Below are 25,368 nucleotides of genomic sequence, written 5' to 3'. Positions count from 1 at the left end.
CTTTTGTGGGTATTGGAACAGAACCCTGATCTTCTGTAAGAGCAGCCAGTGCTCTAAATTGGGGAATTCCATTGTTTGGTTATTTTAAAAAGTAAAAGAATACTTATGTTTATAAGATCTGCAGATATATTTCTAATAATGTAGTCTGGGTAGTAGTACCATTACAATTACATGAACAGATGGTAAAAATGCAAAGTCCCAGAGTTTTCTGCAAAATGTTAGGTTATTCTGTGTATCTAGTAAATACATTCCTAGCAAGCACTGTGTGCAAAATTACTACGCACTTGGAGTGTTGCAACTATCCGTCTTAAAATGGCTTTCATTCCCAGTCTGCCTTGAAGCTTTTAAGGATCGATATTGGAAAGCAGCCAGATATTTTAAAATTAAATATCAGGTTTGTCTGCAAAGAATACAAACATTTGTTGCTTTTTGATTTGTTGTTTATATTTTGGATATTTTTTAATTTTATTTTTGCACCAAATGGATGTATTTATCTGCATTTCCATTAAAATTTAGAAATATAAAAATGTACACCATTTTGCTTATTCATCTCTGTGAGTGTGCTATGAATCTAAGTGGTGTATGTTAGAACATTAAATATTAGAAATAGTTTTCCCTTCAAAAGATGAATTTTCCAGAAGAGAATAAATTGATTGTAGTCCTTTTCTTCTTCATGGAATCACCAGGATCATTTTCAAGAAATATATGACTTCTGATGTTTTTGTGTCATTTTCTTTAAATTCAAGCATTCTAGCATTCTTTTCTTTGGTGGGGGGTGGGGGAATTGATAGCTTCTATTAAGGACACTGCTGTTTAGAATGGAGATTCTTGTCAGGATTGTCTGTGATTGCTGCCCTCTACGTATACAGGCAATCTTCTTTCCATGTCTCCTTCAGTTAAGATAATTTTCTTTCACCTCCAAATATATTACATGCAAAACCGTGGTGTCCAAAAATGGTGATGGCCTCCACTCTGAAGTTCCTAGATGTCAGTTTGTATTTGATTGTAGACACGCGCGATTAGCTAAGTATTTCTCATCACTTGAGCAGTTTCTGACTGGGATAAGTAATATAACAAGAACTAGTCATGTTTCTTAAAGTCTTGTGCACTGACAGGAGAGAAAGTTGGGATTTAGACAGTTCTGCAACTGTTAAGTTATGCTTCGATTAAAATTTTAGAATACGATATCAATAACTTGCTGCCATCACCAGTGCTTTTATTCAGAGACTGTCTTTGTTGGACCGATGCTCTAGATGCTCCTCACGTAGCTGAAATCCAGCCCTGCTCAGGAATCTTTCCTAAGTTCTCACTTGCCCCACGGGACTTCAAAATGAGTGTACTGATGCCTACGTCTTCAGTCCAAATCACTTGTCCTCTTCTAATTGTCTTCTGGCTTCTGTACTACATATTCCAAGTAACTCATTACTTATCTTTTCCAAGTTTTAGTTCAGAAACAAGGCGGCCTTCTGATTTTAACAATCAGCTTAATCACATGCCCATAATGACACGGTTTTCAAGAGGCAACAATTTTCTCCCACTTCTGGGTTCTCCTTTGTCATTTTCAGAAGGTTGTGATGACTCTTAGATAAGTTAGAAATGTTTTGCCAAGAAAATTTATCACTTGGGCAAGTTCAAAGTGTTGGGCTAATGGGTCTGATATGGTGGAGTCTAATAAGAATTCATTCTCCAATCGGGATGGATTGTATGGGATTTACTCAGGTTTTCATGTACTTTGTCTCTTCCTCACTAAACAGCTCCCCCGACGGTTCGGATTGTGCACTCAGGATTGGCCTGTAATATAGAGGAGGAGCGCTACTCGGAAAGGGTCTATACCATCCGGGAAGGAGAAACGCTAGAGTTGACCTGTCTGGTTACTGGACATCCACGCCCACAGGTGAGTCCTGAGCTGCGTGTGACGCTGAAGAAGACTATGATTTTTCTTAGAAGTTGAAATTCATTTTACAAAAAAATTCTAGAATCCCTCTCTCTCTCTCTCTCTCTCTCTCTCTCTCTCTCTCTCTCTCTCTCTCTGTCTCTCTCTCTGTGTGCGCGCGCGCACGCATACGCTCACGTATGTTCAAGTTTTTATTTGCAACTTCGATGTAAACAAAGAGAATGGGAGATAAGGGAAATAATTTCTAAAAATCAATCAGGATTTTCGGTGCTTAAGTTGAAACAAGAATCTTTTGGTTTTATGCTGTGAGAAATTTAGAATACATTTTCAAGAAAGCTGTTAAAAAGACAACTATAAAAATAGCTTAGTAAGATAACAATTCATATGGCGGGGAGTTTATTTTAGAATGTGGAAAACATGACTTCATGATGACGTAATTGTCCCCGAGGAGGCTTTGTTTTGAAGAATGTGATCCATGGCATCACATGCACCTTTCTTATTCTTAGCCATTATATTCATAAATGTTTCAAATAAATGTTTCTAGGTGTGAATAACTCTGAACTTTCATATTAATCAGCTTAATTAATCATAATTAAGCATCCTGAAGTGATTAGCTGCCATTGCTAATCACTAGTAAAACATTACTATATGATAAATAATAATAAAAAATAATAATTTTATTATTATTATTATTGTAGAAATTTAAAAGGCACAAAAATAGCAAATAACGTACGAAAATAAACATTCAGGACCAAAGAATTGTTCATAAATTCATGTAGTTATACATGTAATATAAAGATTAATTTGTATACAAAACACTCAAATGTTTTTACTCATGAAGTAATTCTTATTTTCATACATTGTTTGACCACTTCGGAGCGCTCACTTGTATTTAAATATAGCAGAGAAAGTAAGTTGATCGATTAAAAAGTTGTGTGTGTGTGTGTGTGTGTGTGTGTGTGTGTGTGTGTGTGTGCGCGTGCGCGCGCGCACGTGTTATCAAAATAAGAAGCCTAGGTGACAAAGGTACAGAAGAGAATGGAGAAAAAAAACGGGGATGTTTTATGAATCCCCCCCCCATAGCCTTGTCTTTGGCTTCTGCAACTCTTCACTCTAACTAATTAAGAAAATCATGATTCCATCCAGATGAGCAAATAAACGGAATCCTCTGATACGAAGAGCTATAGGATAGGTAGGTTGATTGGCAGATAGATAGATGATAGAAGAGAGGACCATTATAATGACTGAAATGGTAAACTATATTTTGTGAATTTAAGCTTGTGGGTAAAGTCTAAAAGTGTAAAATAACTAAAACAATGTCTAAAGTTTTAAAAATAAAAATTACAATGGTTAAAATTGTGAATAATTATATTTGCTATTAACAAAATATTAGTCAAAGAAGAGTTCTCTTAGTAAAATTAAATTTCATAAAATTGCATTTAGCATAATTAAACATGCTACAATGGTTAAAAAAAATAGAAAAGAAGCCAAAGTTGATAATTATAAAATTAGATGTTAGAAAATTCAAGAAAAATACTGTGTTCAGTGAAATAATTTTATCAAATATTTCAAAACCATGATATTGTTGCAATTTAATTTTTTTAAATTAAAAGACTTAATAAGATATCTAAAATCAAATTTGGGATCAAAATAGATTAAATTATCAGAAGAGACAAGAAGGTTGGAAAGAGACAGCTCCCAGAATAAACCGACCACTGGGCCCCATTGTTTCCACATTGGGTTGCACCTGCATATATTTTGAATTGTAAACTCCAGTTTAAAATGGAGCTTTTGTCTGGCCCTGCCATCCCTTAAAGTCTCAGAGCACTCTGTAACAGCTCTCATTCCCCTTTAACCTTAGAAGTATCTTACTTTGGCAGTGAGACCTCTCTTTCAACATTCACACTTCAGAGTGCCATCTTGTTCTCTGGCTAATCTGAAATGAATTCTGGGAAAAAAAAATAGGAGTGATTTTCTTTTTTTCTTATTTTCTTTCTTTTTTTTCCCTAACCAGTTCCTTTTGGGGGACTTTTGAAATTCGTTTCTGTAGTTAAAAAATAAAATCAACAACAAGACAACAAGCAACAGTAACAAAACCTACCATTTTGTTATATTATCTTTTGATTCATTCCTAGAAGTAACTGTTGCATTTGTAGGCTCATCAGTTGGAGTTGATATTTCCTCTTTGCAATAGTTGCCTGGGTGCTGTCTCTGCCAGCAGGCTGTCTAGAGCAGGCTGACTGAACAGCTGGGGCTTGGCGTTTTGGCCAAAGTCTAAAGGGCAGACTATTGGCAGCTGCCCCTGAAGAAGATTTTTCTCTGGCTTACAGCAACTTGCTGAAGAGAATTACTTCTGTATCTAGTCTGGCACTGGGGATCTGAAAATGCAGACCAGGGCTGTCTTATCCATTTGTCCTCTTAGTGTGTAGTCTCCTATCTCTTTTCATAACTTTTAAAGTTATAAAGACTGCCCATATACAAGAATATTACATGCTCTTAAAAAAACCTGTAATTTGGAGATTATTGTAAGTATACCAAAAATACTGACGTATACAAAACTAATCAAATAAGAAGGATTCACTCAAGTGGATTAGACAGCGACATCATCACCAGAATACTTATGTGATTTCAGCTTCCCCTTCTAATAGAGTAATGTTGGGTAAATTTTCTAACTTCTCTGTTTCTTATATCTCAGGATTTTGTTCAATTAACAGAAATTGAGACTATTATAAATATGTGGTTTTGAGTCAAATTTATATTATAAATGTGCATATATACATACATATATGTATATAAAACATAAGTGCACATATATAATGTGAATATACAAACTTTATATAATGTTTGAGAAAATAGACTCCATTACAATTTGAAGCCTAGTCGTGAACATTTTTCTACAAACTTAATGATTTCTACATCCTTGCTTTTTGGATGTTTATATTTTCTCTTATTTTCTCCTCAGTTTTGTATGTATCTTTTTAAAGACTTGAGAATTTCACATAATAAGTAAATTCTACTGCTGAAAAAATATATTATACATTTTTCTTCTGGGGTGTTAGTTTTGGTTGAAATTTAGCTTATAAAAGATAAATAGTTTTACTGTAATTTCATTTTGATTCTATAAATTTCTAATACAATTTGACATTTTGGAGGCCAAGAGTCTTTTACAGACATTGTTCAGTATGCCCTTGACTGGGCTAAGCCATTTATTTCTTCTTTATGAATTAAAAAAATAAGTATTTCAACTACACATTGTGATCTCAAATTTTCTTCATTTACTTTGTAAAATCATATGAGAAAAATTATATGACAGACTTTTCAAAGGACCTTCTAAGGAGGATATTTTCCAGAATAAAAGCCAATTCTCAGATTCAGTTGGCTATATTCCTAACAAAAAATGTAATATGTGCATGTGAAAAGTAGATATACTGTATTTTGCACACCTATACACATGCATGTACACACACACACACACACACACACACACACTGGGTAGAATTGGGTTCTGTTATTCTACAAGTAGTCCTCAGATACTTTTTCTTGGCTTAGAAAATGCAATATATCTTTTTTTTTTTCATAAGCCATATATCTGTTTAGACTGGATCTGTCATCTCTTTTATTATGAGAGAATTGCCACTACAAGTAATTCTTTGTGTTAATCTTTGGATGTGGTTGGCATGATAATAAGGTACAAAAGATGCTCAAAAGTTATTGTCTCAAATCCTACATGCATGCTACTTTCATATGCCCTCCATAACCATATACCTCATTTACTCAAAAGTGACTAATATCCTTATTAAGTTCAAATATATATGTATATATTTAAAAGTATCAAGCAGCTTTTGATGACAGATATCATATCTTCAATAATTTTGTTTCATTCATTTTAGAGAGTATAAAAAAGACTTGTATTGAGTCAATTTTATATATTTAAAAGATTGCTAATACCTTTTACTCCAAATATATTATCAACATTTTAAATTAAAACTTGTATGTTTTCAATGTTACTTTTGTTCTTTGGATGATGTATTTAGTATTATCTCAGAATTTATAGTTGCTTATTCCTATGAATAACATTTAAGAACCAGCTAATATCTACACCTATCTATCTCTATCTCTATCATATAAAGAGAGAGCAAGAGAGAGACATATAAATATATAATATTTAGACTAATATATATTATATTTATATATATGAATATAAATATATTTATATATAAATATATATTATATTTAGACTAAATCTGGCTTCTAGAATAGTCTGTGAACTTTCTTAAAATACCTTAGCTAATATGATTAGTCAAAGTACTTTATAGGATAATATGTGCAGATTATAGTTAGTTATAAGGAAAATTTTTTTCTATTTGAATTTATATATTTTTTGGATTTTTTTCAGCTTTTTACATAGTATATTTTCTTTATCTACATTTCTAATATTATCTCCCTTCCTGGTTTCCCCTCTGAAAACCCCCTGTCCCATCCCCCACCCCCTGCCTCCATGAGGGTGCTCTGCCACCCACGTACTCCCTCCTGATTCCAGACCCTGGCATTCCCCTACACCGGGGCATCTAGCCTTCACAGGACCAAGGGCCTCTCCTCCTTACAAGGCCATCCTCTGCTACATATGGCTGGAGCCATGGGTTGCTCAGTGTTTATTCTTTGGTTGATGGAAGTTCCTGGTAGTTCTGAGGGGGTCTGTTTGGTTGATACTGTTGTTCTTCTTACAACCCTCTCAGCTTCCTCTGTCCTTTCTCTAACTCCTCCATTTGGCACCCCATTCTCAGGTCAATGGTTGGCTGTGAGCATCCTCCTCTGTATTTGTCAGGACAGCTATATCAGGTTCCTGTCAGCATGCACCTCTTCACATCCCCAATAGTGACAGGGTTAGGAGAATACATGTGGGATGGATCCCCATGTGTGTCAGTATCAGGATGGCCTTTGTTTCACACTTTATCTCCATAAAACCTCCTGTGAGTATTTTGTTCCCTCTTCTAAGAAATACTGAAGCATCCACACTTTGGTCTTTTTTCTTCTTGAGCTTCATGTGCTCTGCAAATTGTATCTTGAGCAATCCAAGCTTTTGGGCTAATATCCACTTATCAGTGAGTGCATATCATGTGTGTTCTTTTGTGATTGGATAACCCAGTTTGCATGTGGTACAGCTGAACATGAGAAATCCCCTAGAGTCACAGAACTAAAGTTTAGAATCTTCTGCAAAACCTCATGGAGTTTAGGATTCTCATTAACTGTCTTGGAATCATAACTGAAAGTTGGCTTCATTCTTCTTGCACAACTTGCTCCCATCAAATTTTTTTCATTTTCATGTTGACATAAAATAGAGCTTTACTTAATGGCCTTGAAACACTAACTTTTAAAGGACCGCACCTCTTGTAAAAATATGTAAGAGATGAATTGAAATCTAAAAGTTAGAGTGGGTTTTACTCAGAAATGTGTAGTGAAGTTTACAAGCCTTAAGTTAGAGTTTCCTACTCCTCACAGAATAGGAAACTGTCATTCTCACTAAGGAGAAGGTTCTCAAATTTTGCTCTCATGACTAAAGCAAAAGTCTACCTTTCATAATCAGATAAACTTGTGAGTCTGTGTATGTAGTACAGTGGTGTAGCCCTATGTAGAATACAAAGCCCCAGATTTGGTGCCACTGTTACATAAAGGAAATATAATTACTTTTAATTTTAATTTGATAATAATCAATCCATTCTTACCTTCCCTTTCCTATTTTTAAACCCTTCCATTACCCTTCCTTACTTTCTTTCAAATTTGTACCTTCTTTTTATTAATTGTTCACACACATTCTAAATACATATATACTTCCTGCTCAAACTGCATAATTTTACCTATATGTATATATGGGTTTTCGGAGATGAGCATTTGATATTGGATAGTATACTTTTCCTGGGGAAGACATTTCTCCTAATCTCAGCATTTCTCATTTGACTGTTGATGTTTGTGTTGAGTTAAGGATTCATGGTCTTTTTCCAGCAAATTTGCTGTGTCTGTTATCATCATTTTTGTTCAGGTTTAATGGTGTAGCTATGTTGATGAGGTTTTATGGATATAGTTTCTGACATTAGTAAGACTATAATTTTATAGCAAACGCCCTGTTTGCTGGCCTCTTCCTGTCCTGTCTCTCATAATAATCTCTGAACCTCAGGCGCTAGAGTTAGGATAGAATATTTACAATATGGACTGGGCTCCAAATGTTACATAGATGTATTAAAAATGCCTGGCATGTTTAAGTGTTAAGCAGACATCAATCATCTGTGATTCAGTTGTAAATGCAAAATAATTTTTCTATAAACATAATTTAAGCTTTTACTCTCACTATTAGATTGTTGCAGTTAACCCATTAGAATATGCAGATTATTCTCCTATTTGTGACAATTTCATTAGCCTAGTGTAGCATATACACTAGCAACAAGTGAATATTGAGTTAGATAATAGATGAGTCCTCATTTTGATGAGATCAAATAGGCCCAAAAAAGTTAAGGTGGAAGAGTTCTTTCAATGACTTGGATGTTATTAGTCACAGAATTCCTGGAACTTATTTTAATATGCTGTTATGATAGTTCTATTTGACATTTAGACATCACAGTGACTTATTCTAAGTGATGCTGAGTGTCATTGAGCAACCTCCACAGAGAACTGAAACACTCAAATGGCTCAGACCAGTAGCAACCTTACCACTTATTTGTTTTGTGAGCTTGTGTTAGAGAATTCACGGAGGTTCCTCACCAGAGAAAATTCACTGGACAGAAGGACACTGCCATTGTCAAGAGGTTTAGAGGAGAGAGACCTGTAATAAAGCTAGCAATGTTGGCTTGGCAATGGGATCTGTAAGGACATAAAGAGGATCACATTCTTGCATAACAAGTGTTGGGCAGTATCACTTTGCCAATATTCTTCATATGGTATAAATCTGTAAGGCAAAGGACACTGTGGTTAGGACAAAAGGGCAACCAACAGATTGGGAAAAGATCTTTACCAATCCTACAACAGATAGAGGCCTTATATCCAAAATATACAAAGAACTCAAAGTTAGACCGCAGGGAGACAAATAACCCTATCAAAAAATGGGGTTCAGAGCTAAACAAAGAATTCACAGCTGAGGAATGCTGAATGGCTGAGAAACACCTAAAGAAATGTTCAACATCTTTAGTCATAAGGGAAATGCAAATCAAAACAACCCTGAGATTTCACCTCATACCAGTAGAATGGCTAAGATCAAAAACTCAGGTGACAGCAGATGCTGGCGAGGATGTGGAGAAAGAGGAACACTCCTCCATTGTTGGTGGGATTGCAGACTGGTACAACCATTCTGGAAATCAGTCTGGAGGATCCTCAGAAAATTGGACATTGAACTGCCTGAGGATCCAGCTATACCTCTCTTGGGCATATACCCCGAAGGTGCCCCAACATATAAAAAAGACATGTGCTCCACTATGTTCATCGCAGCCTTATTTATAATAGCCAGAAGCTGGAGAGAACCCAGATGCCCTTCAACAGAGGAATGGATACAGAAAATGAGGTACATCTACACAATGGAATATTACTCAGCTATCAAAAACAATGACTTTATGAAATTCGTAGGCAAATGGCTGGAACTGGAAAATATCATCCTGAGTGAGGTAACCCAATCACAGAAAAACACACATGGTATGCACTCATTGATAAGTGGCTATTGGCCCAAATGCTTGAATTACCCTAGATGCCTAGAACAAATGAAACTCAAGACGGATGATCAAAATGTGAATGCTTCACTCCTTCTTTAAAAGGGGAACAAGAACACCCTTGGCAGGGAAGAGAGAGGCAAAGATTAAAACAGAGACTGAAGGAACACCCATTCAGAGCCTGCCCCACATGTGACCCATACATATACAGCCACCCAATTAGACAAGATGGATGAAGCAAAGAAGTGCAGACCGACAGGAGCTGGATGTAGATCGCTCCTGAGAGACACAGCCAGAATACAGCAAATACAGAGGCGAATGCCAGCAGCAAACCACTGAATTGAGAATAGGACCCCCATTGAAGGAATCAGAGAAAGAACTGGAAGAGCTTGAAGGGGCTCGAGACCCCATATGAACAACAATGCCAAGCAACAAGAGTTTCCAGGGACTAAGCCACTACCTAAAGACTATACATAGACTGACCCTGGACTCTGACCTCATAGGTAGCAATGAATGTCCTAGTAAGAGCACCAGTGGAAGGGAAGCCCTGGGTCCTGCTAAGACTGAACCCCCAGTGAACTAGATTGTTGGGGGGAGGGCGGCAATGGGGGGAGGATGGGGAGGGGAACACCCATAAAGAAGGGGAGGGGGAGGGATTAGGGGGATGTTTGCCCGGAAACCGGGAAAGGGAATAACACTCGAAATGTATATAAGAAATACTCAAGTTAATAACAAAAAAAAGGAGCTAATTATGTATGTGGTATTTATTATTTATTTTAATTGAGACAGTAGAGCTACATAAACATAGAAATTATATATTTCAGTTTTATTGTCAGAATAATACCTTTACTGACATACAAAATACAAATAATACAAAATATATTATATAACTGGAGATTATTAATTAGTTGACATTTCACAATACGATTTTTCATAGATTTATATTTTTTAGTATTTTAGAGCTCTCAATATATTCTAAATATATTAGCCTTATCATCACTGGGGTGATTTTTTTCTTATAGAATGATAATTAACCTATTTTTAATAGGTTTAATGTGTTTGTTTGCTCCAGTATGTTTGTGTGTGTGTGTGTGTGTGTATACAACATTATAGTCAATTTATTGGATTTGTTATGTTACAAATGTTCACTTACAGTGATTAATCACGCCTACCTCTCCCTGAAGAGTAGCTTAAAAGTGAATATAGCTAGGATTTTCTTAATTCAAACTCATCCTAGTATATTAAGACATTTGAATTGACAAGATTTCATATATTTACTTCCGTGAAGTGATCAATGGAGGTATACAATAAGGTGAAAATTTCACCCTCAACTTTATTTTACGTAAAAGGGAAAATGTGTGCAGAGTGTTAGAGACTATAACCTACAGAAGAGCTGGCTGTGAGCTAGTGAAATGTATTCTACATTAGGCTCACCACAGCCTTCTGCTGGAAGCTCTAGATGCTCCAGATAAATCAGTGAAGAATAAAAATTAGCACGAAACATTAATCCGGTACATAAGAAAAGTGCTTATGAAATGGAGTGTTTCCCTGACTGATAAACAAGGAAATAGTTATTAAAGATCAACTCTAGACATTCATTTTTTAGTAATTGTTAATCTTTAAATTTTATCTTGCTGTCAGGATCTTAACAAAGGGGTAAAAATACCATTTATTTTCTCAATAGTTTTATCTTTTTCCATCAGCAAACATTGATTTCTAGCCTTTTCCGCCTCCTTGTGTTACATGAAGAAACATTGTCCTTTACAAGCCAACCCCTTCCTACTTACTTGCCTTTGGCACAAATCATTAAATGATGCAGGACAGGATTGACCAGAGCAAAGTCTTTGGTTAATTAGTACTTTTCCTCTGGGCATCATAAAATTTGCATTTTTGTAAAAGATTAACCTTAAGTGTCTAGGGTTGTGTATAGTACAATCTGTCTTGTTCATTGTAACTAGAGGAAGACACCACTTTGAAATGCTATGTGGTACTTTCTAGAAGAACTGCAGTCCATTAAAGCTACAATGTATGCCTAAAGCTGTTTTTAGAAATTTAGTAAAATACTTAGTTGAGCTAGTATAAAGAAAAATGTAAACACGTTTCATGAGATCTATAAACTCTGTCAGCTGAAATCCACACTTACTCATTGTTTTAGTTTCCTAAGGCTATCTTGAGAAAGTCACACAAATGTTTAGCAACAACAACAACTAAAACAAAAGAACAGGCATCTCTTACAGTCTGGATGTTAAGCTTCTAGAGTTTGGATGTCCATATGATATGTTTGGGGAGGAGACAAGGAGTAATATTTTCTTTTTTCTTTTCCCCTGTCCTAGCTTCTGGTAATGGCCATCAAACCCCAGTGTTCCTTGGTTTCCATCTGAGTATCTGTCCAATTTCACTCCAATATCTGTCGTTATCACTGTGTGTGTGTGTGTGTGTGTGTGTGTGTGTGCGCGCGCGCGCGCGCTCGCACGCGTGTGTGTACGTGTGTTGATTCTGAGTTTCCATCTTCTTCTCAGACCCCATTTGTATTGAATTATGGGATCCCCCCCACTCCGTTATCCTCATCTTAAATAACTGTGGAAAACATCTTACTTCCAAGTGTCAGCCTGAATAACAATCAGAGAGAGATTCTCTGAGAACTGATGAAGGATATTCCTCTGCAGATAGCAAAAGCCCTGCGATGGGACCATCTGTTCAATAGTACCTTTGGGTATGTTCAAAGGTAATCCTGCCAGGGCTCCTTTTTGAAAGTGAATTGATGAACATGACATACACATTGAATGATCCTTGTAGCAAAGACGTTGTCGGTTTAAGATTAAACAGACAATTGTTTGCCAACTGTATTTGAAAATCTATGTTTGTTTGCTGTTTGTTACAGGGGGTAGAGCCCTTTGTGCAGGATCGTTGCTCTGTCTGATCTGTGGAAACATAGGCTTCCATTATGAGTTCTTTTATAACTTTTCTGTCAGCATTACTTTGTCTGTTTTTTATTTCAGTCTGATATAAATGGCTTCATTTTGGTTGTAAAAACTTCTTAGAGTTAGGATTTCACAGGACTTTGAGGGGTACAATATGTAATCCATACTGTCTATAAATGTTTTATGTTTATGTTTTACTCCAGCCCAAGAGATGTCTCAGTGGATAAATGTGTCTGGCACTTAGCCTGATGGCCCAAGTGTGATCACCAGGTCCTACATGATAAAGGGATATAAGGAAATTCTACCAGTTGACACACAAACACACACACACACATTCAAATCAATCAATTAATTAACCTCTATGTACTGAGCAATATAAGAGATATTTGTATTTACTGTATCTGGAAGCTGCTGTCAGAATCATGTATATCTATGGCTATAGAAATGTATAAAGTGTTACTGTGGCAGTCTTGAAGATTTAATGCACCTTCCTATTGTACTTCCCACCAGGAACTTCAAGAACCTTAGGAAATAGAATTCCATAACACATAGCAATCCAAGGCATTCAGTTAGAGAAAAATCAGATGTTATACACTCCATGTAACTTTTGACAGAATATCCATTTTTCAGAACCATCCAATATTAAACATTAGTACCACAAGCATCTGTGGCAAATTTACAAAGTATCAGGTATAAACAGGAAATCCACTGATAACATCAGACTACAAGTTCATAGCTCTCTGTCTAAACAATAGAGAAGAAATGGAAGACAGGTTTCCATGCAGAATGAGAAAAATCAATAGCTGAGAATACGAGAGAATTGGAAAAAGCAGTTTTGGACACATTCAGATCCTTGTCAGCATCTAGCCAGTTTGTTCTAAGAGATGTTGGGGAGAGAAAAGTTTGGTCAGGTAACACAGAACAAAAACCTCTGGAGTTGGAGATTTTTCTTCATAGCAAAGGGAATTTGCATGCATCAGTGTACACTCTGTAAAGGGATAAACTTTCTTCCCATATTTTAAGTCTCCTTCCTGGAGTTAGTAAATATGCTTTATATTAAAACTGGGAAAGCATTTCCTATTTAGCCAATGTCCCTGGACTATCATATTGATTCCAAATCCAGATCGGTCTTATATGATCATGAGTCAACCTAGGAAGGACAGGTGTTTTTGTATTTATACAAACTAAGTCCACAAATCACATAACAACCTTTCACCTACTTGAAATCTTAATTCCCCCTTACAATTAAAAGACAAACCAGTTCAATGCAGAAGCATGGATTTTAGCTGATGAAGAATTTATAGCTTTTCTGAGTGTTTTTAAATTTCTTCTGTACACTGGTTTAAATTGGAGGTGACTGCCTAGCCTAACTTACCAAAAAACAAAAAGGCAAAATCAAAATGTCGTGGACTTAAATATTTCATTCTGAATGTCTCTTTGTGTATTCATAATGCTTGCTTAATGTTCCCTGAAGAAGTGACTTCATTTACACTTAGTCTGTAATGCCTACACTATATCAACTCAAACTGAATATGCAGAGAAGAAACTATACTGACTTTGTCTTAAAACTTCCAATTTAGGGATTGGAGAGATGACTCAGTTGTCAGGCACTTCTCAACTGCCTATAACTTCACCTCAAGAGGAACTGATACCACACCAAAGCTGAAGGGTGTGGCTTTCAATGTATAGGCAAACCACACAGACAGACACAAAGACACAGAGGACACACATACCCATACATACACTTCACACACACAATTAAAATAAAATTAGCAGTTTAAAACTAGTAAAGTTTAATATGGGAAATGGTTTAATCTGAAAGTATATTGGAGAAGAAAAAAGTTCAGTAGCATGACTTAGTGGACCATCTGGGCCATTGCTTGTCCTCACAGTCAGTGAATGGCCACCACCTGTGAATATATCCCTGCTTTCTTATACAGTGCTTCACAAAGGAACAGTCTTCTTGCTCAAAATTGCACCCTGGATCCTAAGGCTGATTATTTTTAGGCTCATAAACCTGGTTTTATTGATTCAAATGAGCAGATTAAGGATTGATTTGGTTTTTCCAAAATTCATAAAAGGTAATATGCATGCAAACAATCCGAGAATCAGGTTTGGTGCTTGTGATGAGAGGTGCAAACGTAGATATGGAAGGCTTTTCTGCTTGTCAGTCTCAGAAGGCAAGGTAAGATACAGGAAAATTATAATCAAAACATCGTTTCAAAACTTTGGAATGGAAAATGGATTGGACGTGGCCCTTGCAAAGCAGGATTTTACTTCTAGCAAACCAACTAAGAAGCCAAACAACTGATATTGGGGAGCAAGGCTTGTTAGCAGGGGCACCTGAGACTCTCTCATCTGCCAAAGGATAGGAATCATAAGTCTGAATCCAAGAGGACTATCTCTTAGTCATAAGAGACTTGATTATAGTCATAGAAATACAGTTAGTCATAGAAACTTGATTTCTACTAACAAGGTTGATTATTTCCTATTCTCCTCTATGCATTGTTTCTTTAGATATATTAGTGGTAGTACATATATTCATATAATGCTTGTATCTCAAAGGTGCGTTGATATTGATGGATCAGTATTCTTTCTATATTAAACTGATTTTGCATCTCTGTTGTGAATTCCACTTGATGAATCAACTGTCCTTTTCTAAGGAGAGTCTTATTTTCTGTATGTGTGATTAATTTATGATTTCTGCAGCTGATTATGATCCATTAGGAAGACATAACTCAAATGCAGTTTTGATTAAACCCTATTATCTTCTTTGTATCTCAAAATAATTTGGACACAGACTTTTAAAATTTCTGATATGACCAAGAGCACTCTGCAGGGGACAGACACTAGAGAGGCAGCAGTATGCCGACCCCACATTCTTTTCAAGTCCTATGTGTTTTCAAATATTAGTGTTGCTTCTATTCTACTTCTTGCATAATTTTTAACGTTGGCTATTGTGAATGACATTACTTGATTGGGTGATATTTTATTTTTTTAATTCATCATGGACGTAGCTCATGGAGCTTTCTGTAAGATAAATGTTCACACTTGTTATTACCTTGCTTATATGGTTGCAGAAAAAGGAAAGCTGCTAATTAATTTAAATTATTAACCTTTTAATTGTTAATTAACCTTATTAACCTTAGGAGATGCCATATTTGTTTTTTAATCACTGTCTTATTTTCTTCTAATTCTATCCATATTGCAACACGTAACAGGATGTCAGTCTCTTGTAGGCTTTAATAATATTCAGTTGTGCTTACACATTGCATTTTCTTTAACCATTCATCTGTGATGAATACCTCACTGCTTCTACAAGCTGAATATTGTGGATAGTAATTGAACAAACACGAACATCTATGAATGTAGTGACTTCATTTGCTCTAAGAAGATGAGAACGTTGCATCATATGATGCCTTTTAAGCCACGTTTTCTAGGCACCTCCATGCTACTATCCATAAAGTCTATATTTATTTATGTTTCTATAAACAGTGCACAAGATTTCAGTAGAGGGTAGGCAAGGAAGAGGTAATGGGCAAGGGCTGAATAATGAATTTCATAGTATAGTTAGATAAAAGGTAAAATTCTAGTGTGCTTTAACACTACACAGTGACTTTATTTTATAAAAACGTATTTATTAACTAGAAAATAGCAGTATAAACATTTCCAAACTACGAAATGCTGATTATATTGATTTTGCCCTTATACAATATAGACATGTAAATCACATGGTATTAAAGTATAGTGCATACTTTTTTTCTCTTTGGCTGTTTGTTTGTTTTGCAGTTCACATAGTTGGTGTTGAAATTTATATCCAAAATAAGAAAATAAGTGCTAGAAGATGGCTCAACACATAAAGTACTTGCCCCCAAGTGTGAAGACCTAAGTTTAGACCCTCAAAATTCACATAAATCTAGAAGCAGTAGCACGTGGTTAGAATTTCAGGAAATCAGTCAAAATAGCTGACTCCCTGGACATTCACAGGCCTAATCTCCAATGTGAAAAAGTGACTTTTTGAAACAAGGTGAAAGGCCTGAGTTTATGTTTTGATCCCTCCTGCCCACTGTAGCACCTGCACTGTGGGGCACATGTGGAGGTCAGAATACAATTTTTAGAATGCACTCTCTTCTCTCATCTACTTGCAGTTTGAACACTGAACCCATCTTACCACAGCAGGCAATTTTGTCCTTTGAGTTTTCTTTTAAACCAATAAATATGCTAATTTATATGGGGTAAAGTAACCAAATTCCTGACAACATTTGTCTATCTTCTTTTTTTTTTCTGTTCTTTCCTTCTTTCTTCCTTCTTTTCTTTTTCTATTTTCTCCTGATAGAATTTCTCTTATAGTTTAAGCAGTATTTGAACTTGCTCTGTAGCAAGGATAATCTTCATATTCCGATCTCCCTGCCTCTATTTCCCTATTTCAAGGATTAAAAGCACCGCCAATCATTCTTGGCCATCCTTGCATATTTAACCATAGATTTCTAAGTCTTCACATCAACTCTTCATATTTACATTTTTATGCCAAAAGACAATGCTTTTAGCAAGACAAAACCATGTCCTATTAAAAGGGAACGTATAACCTAAGAAGACAGTCCAAGAATAGTAGAGGCGGACATTTCAGACCAAACACACATTTTAACGATGTGATATTGAATACGCATGATGAAAGTGGAGAATAAGGACACGTTTTGAAAACTCTCAAGCAGGTAGATCGCAAATAGTAACACAATCTATGGTCAGCAATTATATGAAGGAAAAAAACTATCACATACATACTTGATGAGGGCATAAACTGTAAATTTGACAATTTGGAAACATGGATGAAGACTAATGGATCTAATACTACAAGGATGCTTCAGTGGTTAAGAGCACTGAGTGCTATTGCAAAAGAACCAGGATTGATTCGAAGCATCCAGATGGCAGTTCACAACTTCCTGTAGCCCAGTTCCAACCGATCACACTTTCTCTTCTAACCTCCATGTTATTGACTCACAGACACACAGAGGCAAAATACCTCTGAACGTTAAGTAAAGTTTGTAAAACTTACTCTGTACTTCAACTTTTTGATAGCAATGTCAGAGAACAGATATGATTAGAATGTATTGCTAGGGTGCATTATACAATCTATATACAAAAAGGTTTTTTTGGATGCATCTCAAATTTAAATTTCAGGGAATTAAATAAACAACTATTTTAAATGAAAACTATGCAAAGATTAAAGCCTAATTTTCTGAAACTCAATCAGGAAAATAAAATTGTACAGAACTGAAAGCAGAGACAAAACTGTTGGACAAAAAGTTATTGCTCTCAAAAAATAAGAAAAAGAAAAAAAAATAAAAAGAAAAAGTTATTGCTCACAATTGTCTTGAAAAGTCATGGAATATTCCTAAAAGACCAAGAGTAGTAAGTTCTAGTACTCTAGAAAACAATTGTTAGGAAACGTGTCAGGTCTGTATCGCAGTACATTGAATTTCAAATTATGAACTATATGTCCTCTGCATCTTCATGCTCAGGTGAGCCAGAATATTTTTGCAACATGAAATATTCTGACACATACAGTGCTGCTTTGGATATTACTGTTTGTGTTGTAGTAGATATTATACACCACATGGAGAACACTGAAATAATAAGAGAAAATGTTTAAGTATTGTGCTTCGTTACGTAAGAGACTTAGGTATCTGGAGATTGCGCACTTTTTTTGGTGGTTTAGATAAAAGTACCCCTCGGAACTGAGATTACAATATTAATAACTGGCACATTAAAAATTGTATAATATTCTCTAGAAATTAGAAGGAAAAATTGTCCTTTTTATATGACTTGTTCCACTAAACCTCTACGCTTGATGTGATCATAAAAATGACTGGGCACAGTTAGACCTGTTCCAGAGACATGGATGCCTAGCTGTTCTCATTCAATCTGTGCTTCAGCATCCCAGGTTGCCAGTTTGCGGTGGGAGTGGGTCTTGCACACAGGTCATCGCTAGGGGCCAATATTTCCTAGAGTCGTTGCTTTCTCATTTCTGGACTCAAAACAAAAATAACCATCCATTTTGATTAGTCACATTCTTCATACTAAATTTAATCCCTGTAGATGAGGTTGTTTCATTTCCTTTTCCATGTTCACTTCAATTTTTGTTTCCTTACCCTTTAGATCCACTTCACTCTTCTCAATTCCCTTTTTACAAACCCTTTCCCTCCCTTCCCATGGCTGCTACCTAGGATTGCCACCTGTGTCCTCCATTTCCTCTTTATTCCTTCTTGGGCTAGTTCAGGCCATCTTCAGGTCTGTGTGCCACATAACTGCTCCCTTGAAACAATCACTTTGAATCATGTTAGTAGTTAGCCCTGTATCCAGCAAACACACAGTAGATATTGTGTAGTGTTGTCTGATGTTCAAGGTTAAGACTGGTTACCTATACATTCTGGAACGTTGCATGAACAATTATCCCTTCCTTAATTTTAAACCACCATCCTAATTTCGTTTCACCTGGACAAACATTTCCTATTTTGGCAGTTAGACTTAAGCTTTCTCCAAACAAGTAATTCAATTTCTAAAATTATATTCATCTCACCATATTTTCTACCTACTATTAACACATTTCTTTTTGAAGCCCCACAAGATCAGAAGGACTGCAGCCAACTGCATAGGAATTACTGAGTATATATGTGTTTCCCATGTGTCGGCTAATTTAATGATTTACAATTGTTTCCCAAACATATATTTTTGGAGTCTTTCCTAGTGCATTAGTGGGCAACCAACTAATAAAGTGAAGCAAATATTAATCACTTACTTAATTATAACTCTCTTTAAAAAGGCAACAGCCACCCTGAACATTATTCATTCTACCTTACACTGGCATTTCATTGTTGATCGTCTATGTCCTTAGTTAAGGTTCCCTCAAAGCAGTTTCTGAAGTAAGATTAGGCTTACAGACATTTCATCAAGAAAGTGTATCCATGGGGTAGGAAAAAGAATAGGGGAACCAGGCAGAGCAGTAAGATGCAAACGAAGGGTTAATCTCAGGCAGAGCAACCCAGATGATGAAGGTTTCAGAGAGCTTTGCAGTGTGAATAATGCCAGTGTTTTCCTGTCCCAGCATCTGACTGACTAGCAAAGGCAGAACGATTCTACTTTAATCTTGCTGTTCTGGTGTTTTGCTGCACACATAGCTATGCAGACTATAGGTTTCAGATAAATGAATGAACAATGGACCTGGTGTGTGATAACATGTTTAATTTCTAAGAGTGGAAAGATAATGGGGAGTGTGGCCAAAGTTGTAAGAGTACTGTTCTTGTTGGAGTTCAGAAGAAGAAAACCAAAAGATGTGTACTTTAGATCGAGTCAACCAAATCCACTGTCAAATTCAAAAGATACATAGCTGAGGCAGAATTCCCATCAGCAGTTGTACAGATATACAGTCACAGGGATACAGTTTGTCATTTTCTACTACCTTTCTAAAGTAAAAATAAAAAAATCCTAGATTCTAAAGCCATGTACACCAGATAAATAGCATGAGTTACCAATCCTAACTCATGGAATCAATAGAGTTTGTGTTTATAAGAATGGTTATAAGAATCTATTAAAACTAAGCTACTGTCATAAAAATTAGGTAACTTATAAGACACCCTAATATATTAATTTACCACTACCTAATACATTGTATAGATGTTTGTATCTATATATTATATAATTGTGAAAGGTTTATTTCTCATCTAAGTAGTCTGGGGAGACATGAAGCAGAAAGAAACATGATTATTTTTTACTGTATTTCCACATTTACATATATAGAAATACTGAAGTACCTTAGCAGAATATTAGGTTTAATCATCAAATTAGTGATGATAGGGATTAGCTAGATATTGTTTCTTTATCTACTTAATATCTTTAGAGAGACTTCTTGTCAGTCTAAATAATGTTCCAATTATGGAGAAAGTATTTCAAAGCACAATTTTAAAACAGGAAGTATAGGCTGACTTTTATAAAAAATATCAGATCATGTTTGCATAAGAGGCAAATAAGAGAAGAATGCTTCTGAAAACCCACCTGGAACTCTGAAGTCAATCCACAATGGGGGAAGAACTGTCTGCATGCCCAGGCTGTCTTCGGTAGAGGTATTCACCCCTCACTTTACCCTTAGCATCTCCTCAGACACCTCATACAAGAAAGACACAACTGGTGGGGTTTTTCAGTGAAATCTAATTGTCCAGGTGAGAAAATGTTAGTGTGGTAGGTATAAGTGATGCACCAGAAGATGGCAACCGGCATTGAGAAGCAAAGGAACTTCACGTGGCCTCTTTGGCTTCAGCTCCGTGCATCCTATAGACCTGTTGCCATGAAGAAGTGGATCACTTCTCATCTGAAAATAAGATGGAGTCCTTGTCCACTTCACATCAATTTCCTAAGGACTAACAAACTGAAGAGACATTTCATACTTGAGAAGAATGCTAGAATGTAAACTTGCCTCAGATACAAGTGGTGAACACAATGCTGTACAAGGAAAGTTCTACACTTTAAGACCTATGTTCTTTCTAATATGATGTTACAACATCAAATAACATGTTAGTCACCTACAGAGGGAAACTTCAGTTTATTCAAATTGCAAAACGTTATACTATAATAAGCTTTTCAATGTCAGCAAGACTACTACACCTTTTTCCCAGTACTCCTAGGCACAAGGAGGGAGATCACTGTTAAGTTTGAGGCCAGCCTGATTTACATAGCAAGTTCCAAGTTAGCCAGAGCTACATAGTAAACCCCTCTCCTGACTCAAAAAAAAAAAAAAAAGAAAAGAAAAGAAAGAAAAAGAAAGAGACAAAGAAAACAAAAAACAGGAAAGAAGGAAAAGAAAACATTTAAACAAAGTCTCACGGTATGTGAAACATTTATAAATTGTATAAAACAAAAATCTCTAATATAGTGTATAAAAGGCACACTTAAAACTCAATGTTAAAAAGATTGACACAATTTATAGTGGGGATAGAGTCTGAATCATCTCCCTGGAAGGATGAGAATGGCCCGTAAGCACAAAAAGTAGGTAGTTAATATTCTCAGTCGTTAGGAAAATCCAAAACCAAACTATCATGACATTGGTGTTCTCAAAGCATTTTTGAAATTTAATTTTTAATAAAGTATTATTAATCAATACAGAGGATATTAAAAATTTGACTTCTTAATTATTACTACATGAGGGAACTTAAAATGTTGCTGAGAAAGAAAATAATTATATAATTGGGAAATCTATGGGAAAACCACTTCTATTTAAATTTGTGGTAAGTATGAATACGTTTGAGAAGGAAACATACTTAACTCTTCAGGCTGTCTCACAATTCAATCCCCCTGTAATAGCTTCCTGAGTAGCAAGGGCTATGTGTATAAACCACATCAACAAGCAAAGTACTCTTAATAATTAAATACTTATATTTTTAAAAAGCCCATCTGAGTTGTTCTTTTTTTTTAACATTATCGGGCTCACTAAACATTAAGAGGGAAAATAATGGTCTGTGTTCCCTGAGATTTTAGCAGAGTCACCACAGGAAAGAAACGAGGGCTCAGGTTTGTAATAGGTTTGCTGCGGAAGCACTTCTAGGACTTTTTCACATCACAGACTCTGTTTCACAGGCTCTACCTGAACTTGTTACTCATTCCTGTCAGCCCAACCACCCTTTGCATAGGAACCTGGCACCACATTTTCAGCTTTTAAATTTTATCCACAGTTTTATCTTTTTGTGAAATGTCCTAACACAAACGTTTAAATAACCAGCCAACAAACTTGCTCATACAATTCCCTACATTATTGGTTCTGTGTTTCATCCAAACTTGGTCATGGGGCAAAAGGGAAGAAGTCATGTGTTTAAATTTTTTAAACTAAAAGAAAGGAAGGGCTACAGAAATGCTGCTCTTGTGAATAGTGGAGCAGTATTTATTCCATTGAAGTAGAGAAGACAAAGGGGAAGACAGGAAGTTAGGGATACAAACAGTAGGGTTTAGACTAATTTTTGACGTCACCCTTTAATAATGTGGTCAAGTAAGACAGAAGGGAAACTTCTTTCCCATGATGGAAGCTTCTAGGGACAGCTTTAATCCTTGTCATTTTTTATTCCTCTATAAGGTGGTCATAGGGAAAACCATTCAAGTAAACAAATCCCATGAGTTTGGAAATTAGTTATAATATATTTCTCTTTTTTATGTCATTTTATTACTTGGGATATATCTCACCTCCAATAAGCACACACACACACACACACACACACACACACACACACATACACACACATAGACATACACACACACACATACACACACAGACACACACACATACACACATAGACACACACACATACACATACACACACATACACACATACACACACATACACACAAACAGACACACACACATACACACACAGACACGCACACATACACACATAGACACACACACACACATACACACATAGACACACACACACACACACACACATACACACATAGACACACACACATACACATACACACACATACACACATACACACACATACACACAAACAGACACACACACATACACACACAGACACGCACACACACACACACACGTGCGCGCACACGCACACACACACACACACACACAGTTAAATACACAACACATGCAATTATGGTTAGCCTTTCTCAGGCTTGATAAGAGAGGGACTTAGAGTTGCCATATGGTGTTTATCCATCCCCTGCCAAATGCTGAAATTAGTTTAGTCTTCCTTCTCAACTACACTTTGACTTAAAACCCACTGTGAAAGAGCTTATCTTATGCCTTATCTCCAGACACCTTGTCATTTGAGCCACATGGGAAACAAGCTTACATGAAGAATGGGGTGGTCATTCCTTTCCTTCTGTAACACCAAACAATATGTTTCAAACACCATTTTAAATTATTATTATTATTATCATCATTGTCATTATTATTATTATTAATGTTATAGATGTACTTAGCTTTCTAAATGACAGTAACCTAGTTTCCTTCCCTCTGTTTGCATAAATTGCACACACCCATTTGTGGACATGGTCCCCTCTGTTGTGACTTCTCAGGTCTGCCACTTAGTATGATGGAAATTCTCTGTGAAGCCACTTCCGTCTGCCAGGGAAAATATCAAGATTGCAAATATACTCAATACCAAACTCTAGTATTCTGGAAAATGAGTAGAAAAAATTACATTACGCTCCCCCTCCTTTTATTAGAGCACAAATAACCTAGATATAGTGTATAACCATCTAACATTACTTAATAGAAAATTCCGTGGTACAAACTAAATGATAATGATGTGAGCTGTGGTACCCTTCAAACAGCATCTTAAGTAGATGCTTATGCACTTCACTGTCCAACCCCACCAGCGGCTGGGCTACCTCGGAGCTCGTTATGGACTTTCATATTCCTTTAATGGAAATGGCCCCATGTTGTGCTTTCAGTTTTCCAACTGTGGCAATAATAGTTAGTAATCAAGTAGTAATGTAATAATCACAACTACAGGGAAATGTAGCCCGGTGTAATGGGCTGCAAGGGGGAAGACATTGGTTCTGTTCCAGGCTTTATTTCTTGTGTCTTTTTAGTGCAGGTAGAACAACTGTAGCCTTGTAAAAGGTGAGGTGAAAACAGACACTCAAAGGCATCTCCCCAGAGGGCCCAGGTCTGCTTGCTTCATTGCATTCAAGTTTTCTCACCTATTTTCTTCAGAAGTCAAAGATGTGGCAAATTTATGTTCAAATTTGATAACAAAAACTTGTACCCATAATGAGCCTAGTTTGTTCCTGATTCTAGTTTCTCATACTTTTTACTCACAGTTTTTAGAGACAAGCATTAACAGTATATTTTAGATCTATACCTTACAAACTTTAAATTTTCTTTGAAGCTGAAAGGTCATAATGTTGTAAACTTCTGCATAACAAAATGCTATCTGCTATCTGTCATGAGTTGTCTCTTTTGCTTCTCACTATGAATTGTGGGTCTTGAAATTGTCCCAGCAGTAAAGACACAGTGCCCTTTTATGGAAAAATGAAAATGTATTGTGGAAGGTATATGTTCCAATTTAAAAAAAAATCTCAAGTAAGGACCCTGGCTGCTGAGAAGGCAACTGGCTAAATATTCTTTATATGCAGAGTGGCCTGAGGGGACAGAGCCGATGCTGATAATGAGCCATTTCCAATGCTTCACTGCTTCTCTTGTAAGAATAAATATGTAATGTAGCTTAGTCAGGGAAAATAGATGTGCAGGGGTCTGTTGTTCAGGGAGTTAGCTGAAGGTCTTAAACTTACTATGCAAGTTTTCTATCAAAGGAAACAAAACGTAACATACCAAAACCAAACAAAGCACGATAGATCCACTTACTTTGTGTTGAGCAGTGCAAATCATGGAGAAGCATCCTGTTTCTCTCCAGTGTACTATCTTACTGAAAGGAGTCACCGCAGGGCTTCCTGGTGGCTTGGACATACAGGAACTTCTGGTCCGGTTTCCAAGATGGAGGTCATGGTAATGATGGAGCCATGGCAGAATTGAAGAAAGACTTTGGCATCATTTCTTTAGTTGTGTAGGCTGTTTCATGTGGAATCACAATATAGGATACTGATAGTTCAAGGAAGCTCTTACCCAGGGAGGATTTCCATGGCATTATTAGAAGGATAAACGTGCTTGAACCATTATCACATTGAAAGCTCCCACAGTGCCAGTGATCATCTGGGCAAATCAAGTCATTGTAACTACAGAAATCCTTATCAGTGATTTCCAATATGTACAGTGTATTTTCTTCAGCCTCACAATAACACTCATGATACCCCAACTTGAGACCTATGTTCAGCCCAATGGGTGTTAGTGTTTCTACA

General features: G+C 36.2%; 1 protein-coding gene across 3 annotated transcripts in view; it reads left to right on the top strand.

Annotated features, from left to right (window-relative positions):
• The window catches only part of Mdga2 (MAM domain containing glycosylphosphatidylinositol anchor 2), an 862,524-nt gene that overhangs the window by 376,078 nt on the left and 461,078 nt on the right, over positions 1-25,368 (top strand). For all 3 annotated transcript variants that reach the window (XR_015621898.1, NM_199269.2, NM_001444001.1), the window contains 1 exon segment: positions 1,755-1,894. Coding sequence is in view for 2 of the 3 variants with exons in the window: in NM_199269.2 (NP_954890.1) it covers positions 1,755-1,894 (140 nt within the window). In the remaining variant the exon portion in view is untranslated.

The sequence above is a fragment of the Rattus norvegicus genome, chromosome 6, assembly GCF_021556685.1.
Source record: "Rattus norvegicus strain SHRSP/BbbUtx chromosome 6, alternate assembly SHRSP_T2T, whole genome shotgun sequence".
Classification (NCBI taxonomy): domain Eukaryota; kingdom Metazoa; phylum Chordata; class Mammalia; order Rodentia; family Muridae; genus Rattus; species Rattus norvegicus.
Note: the sequence above shows the minus strand (reverse complement) of the source record. Positions and strands in the feature narration are given on the sequence as shown.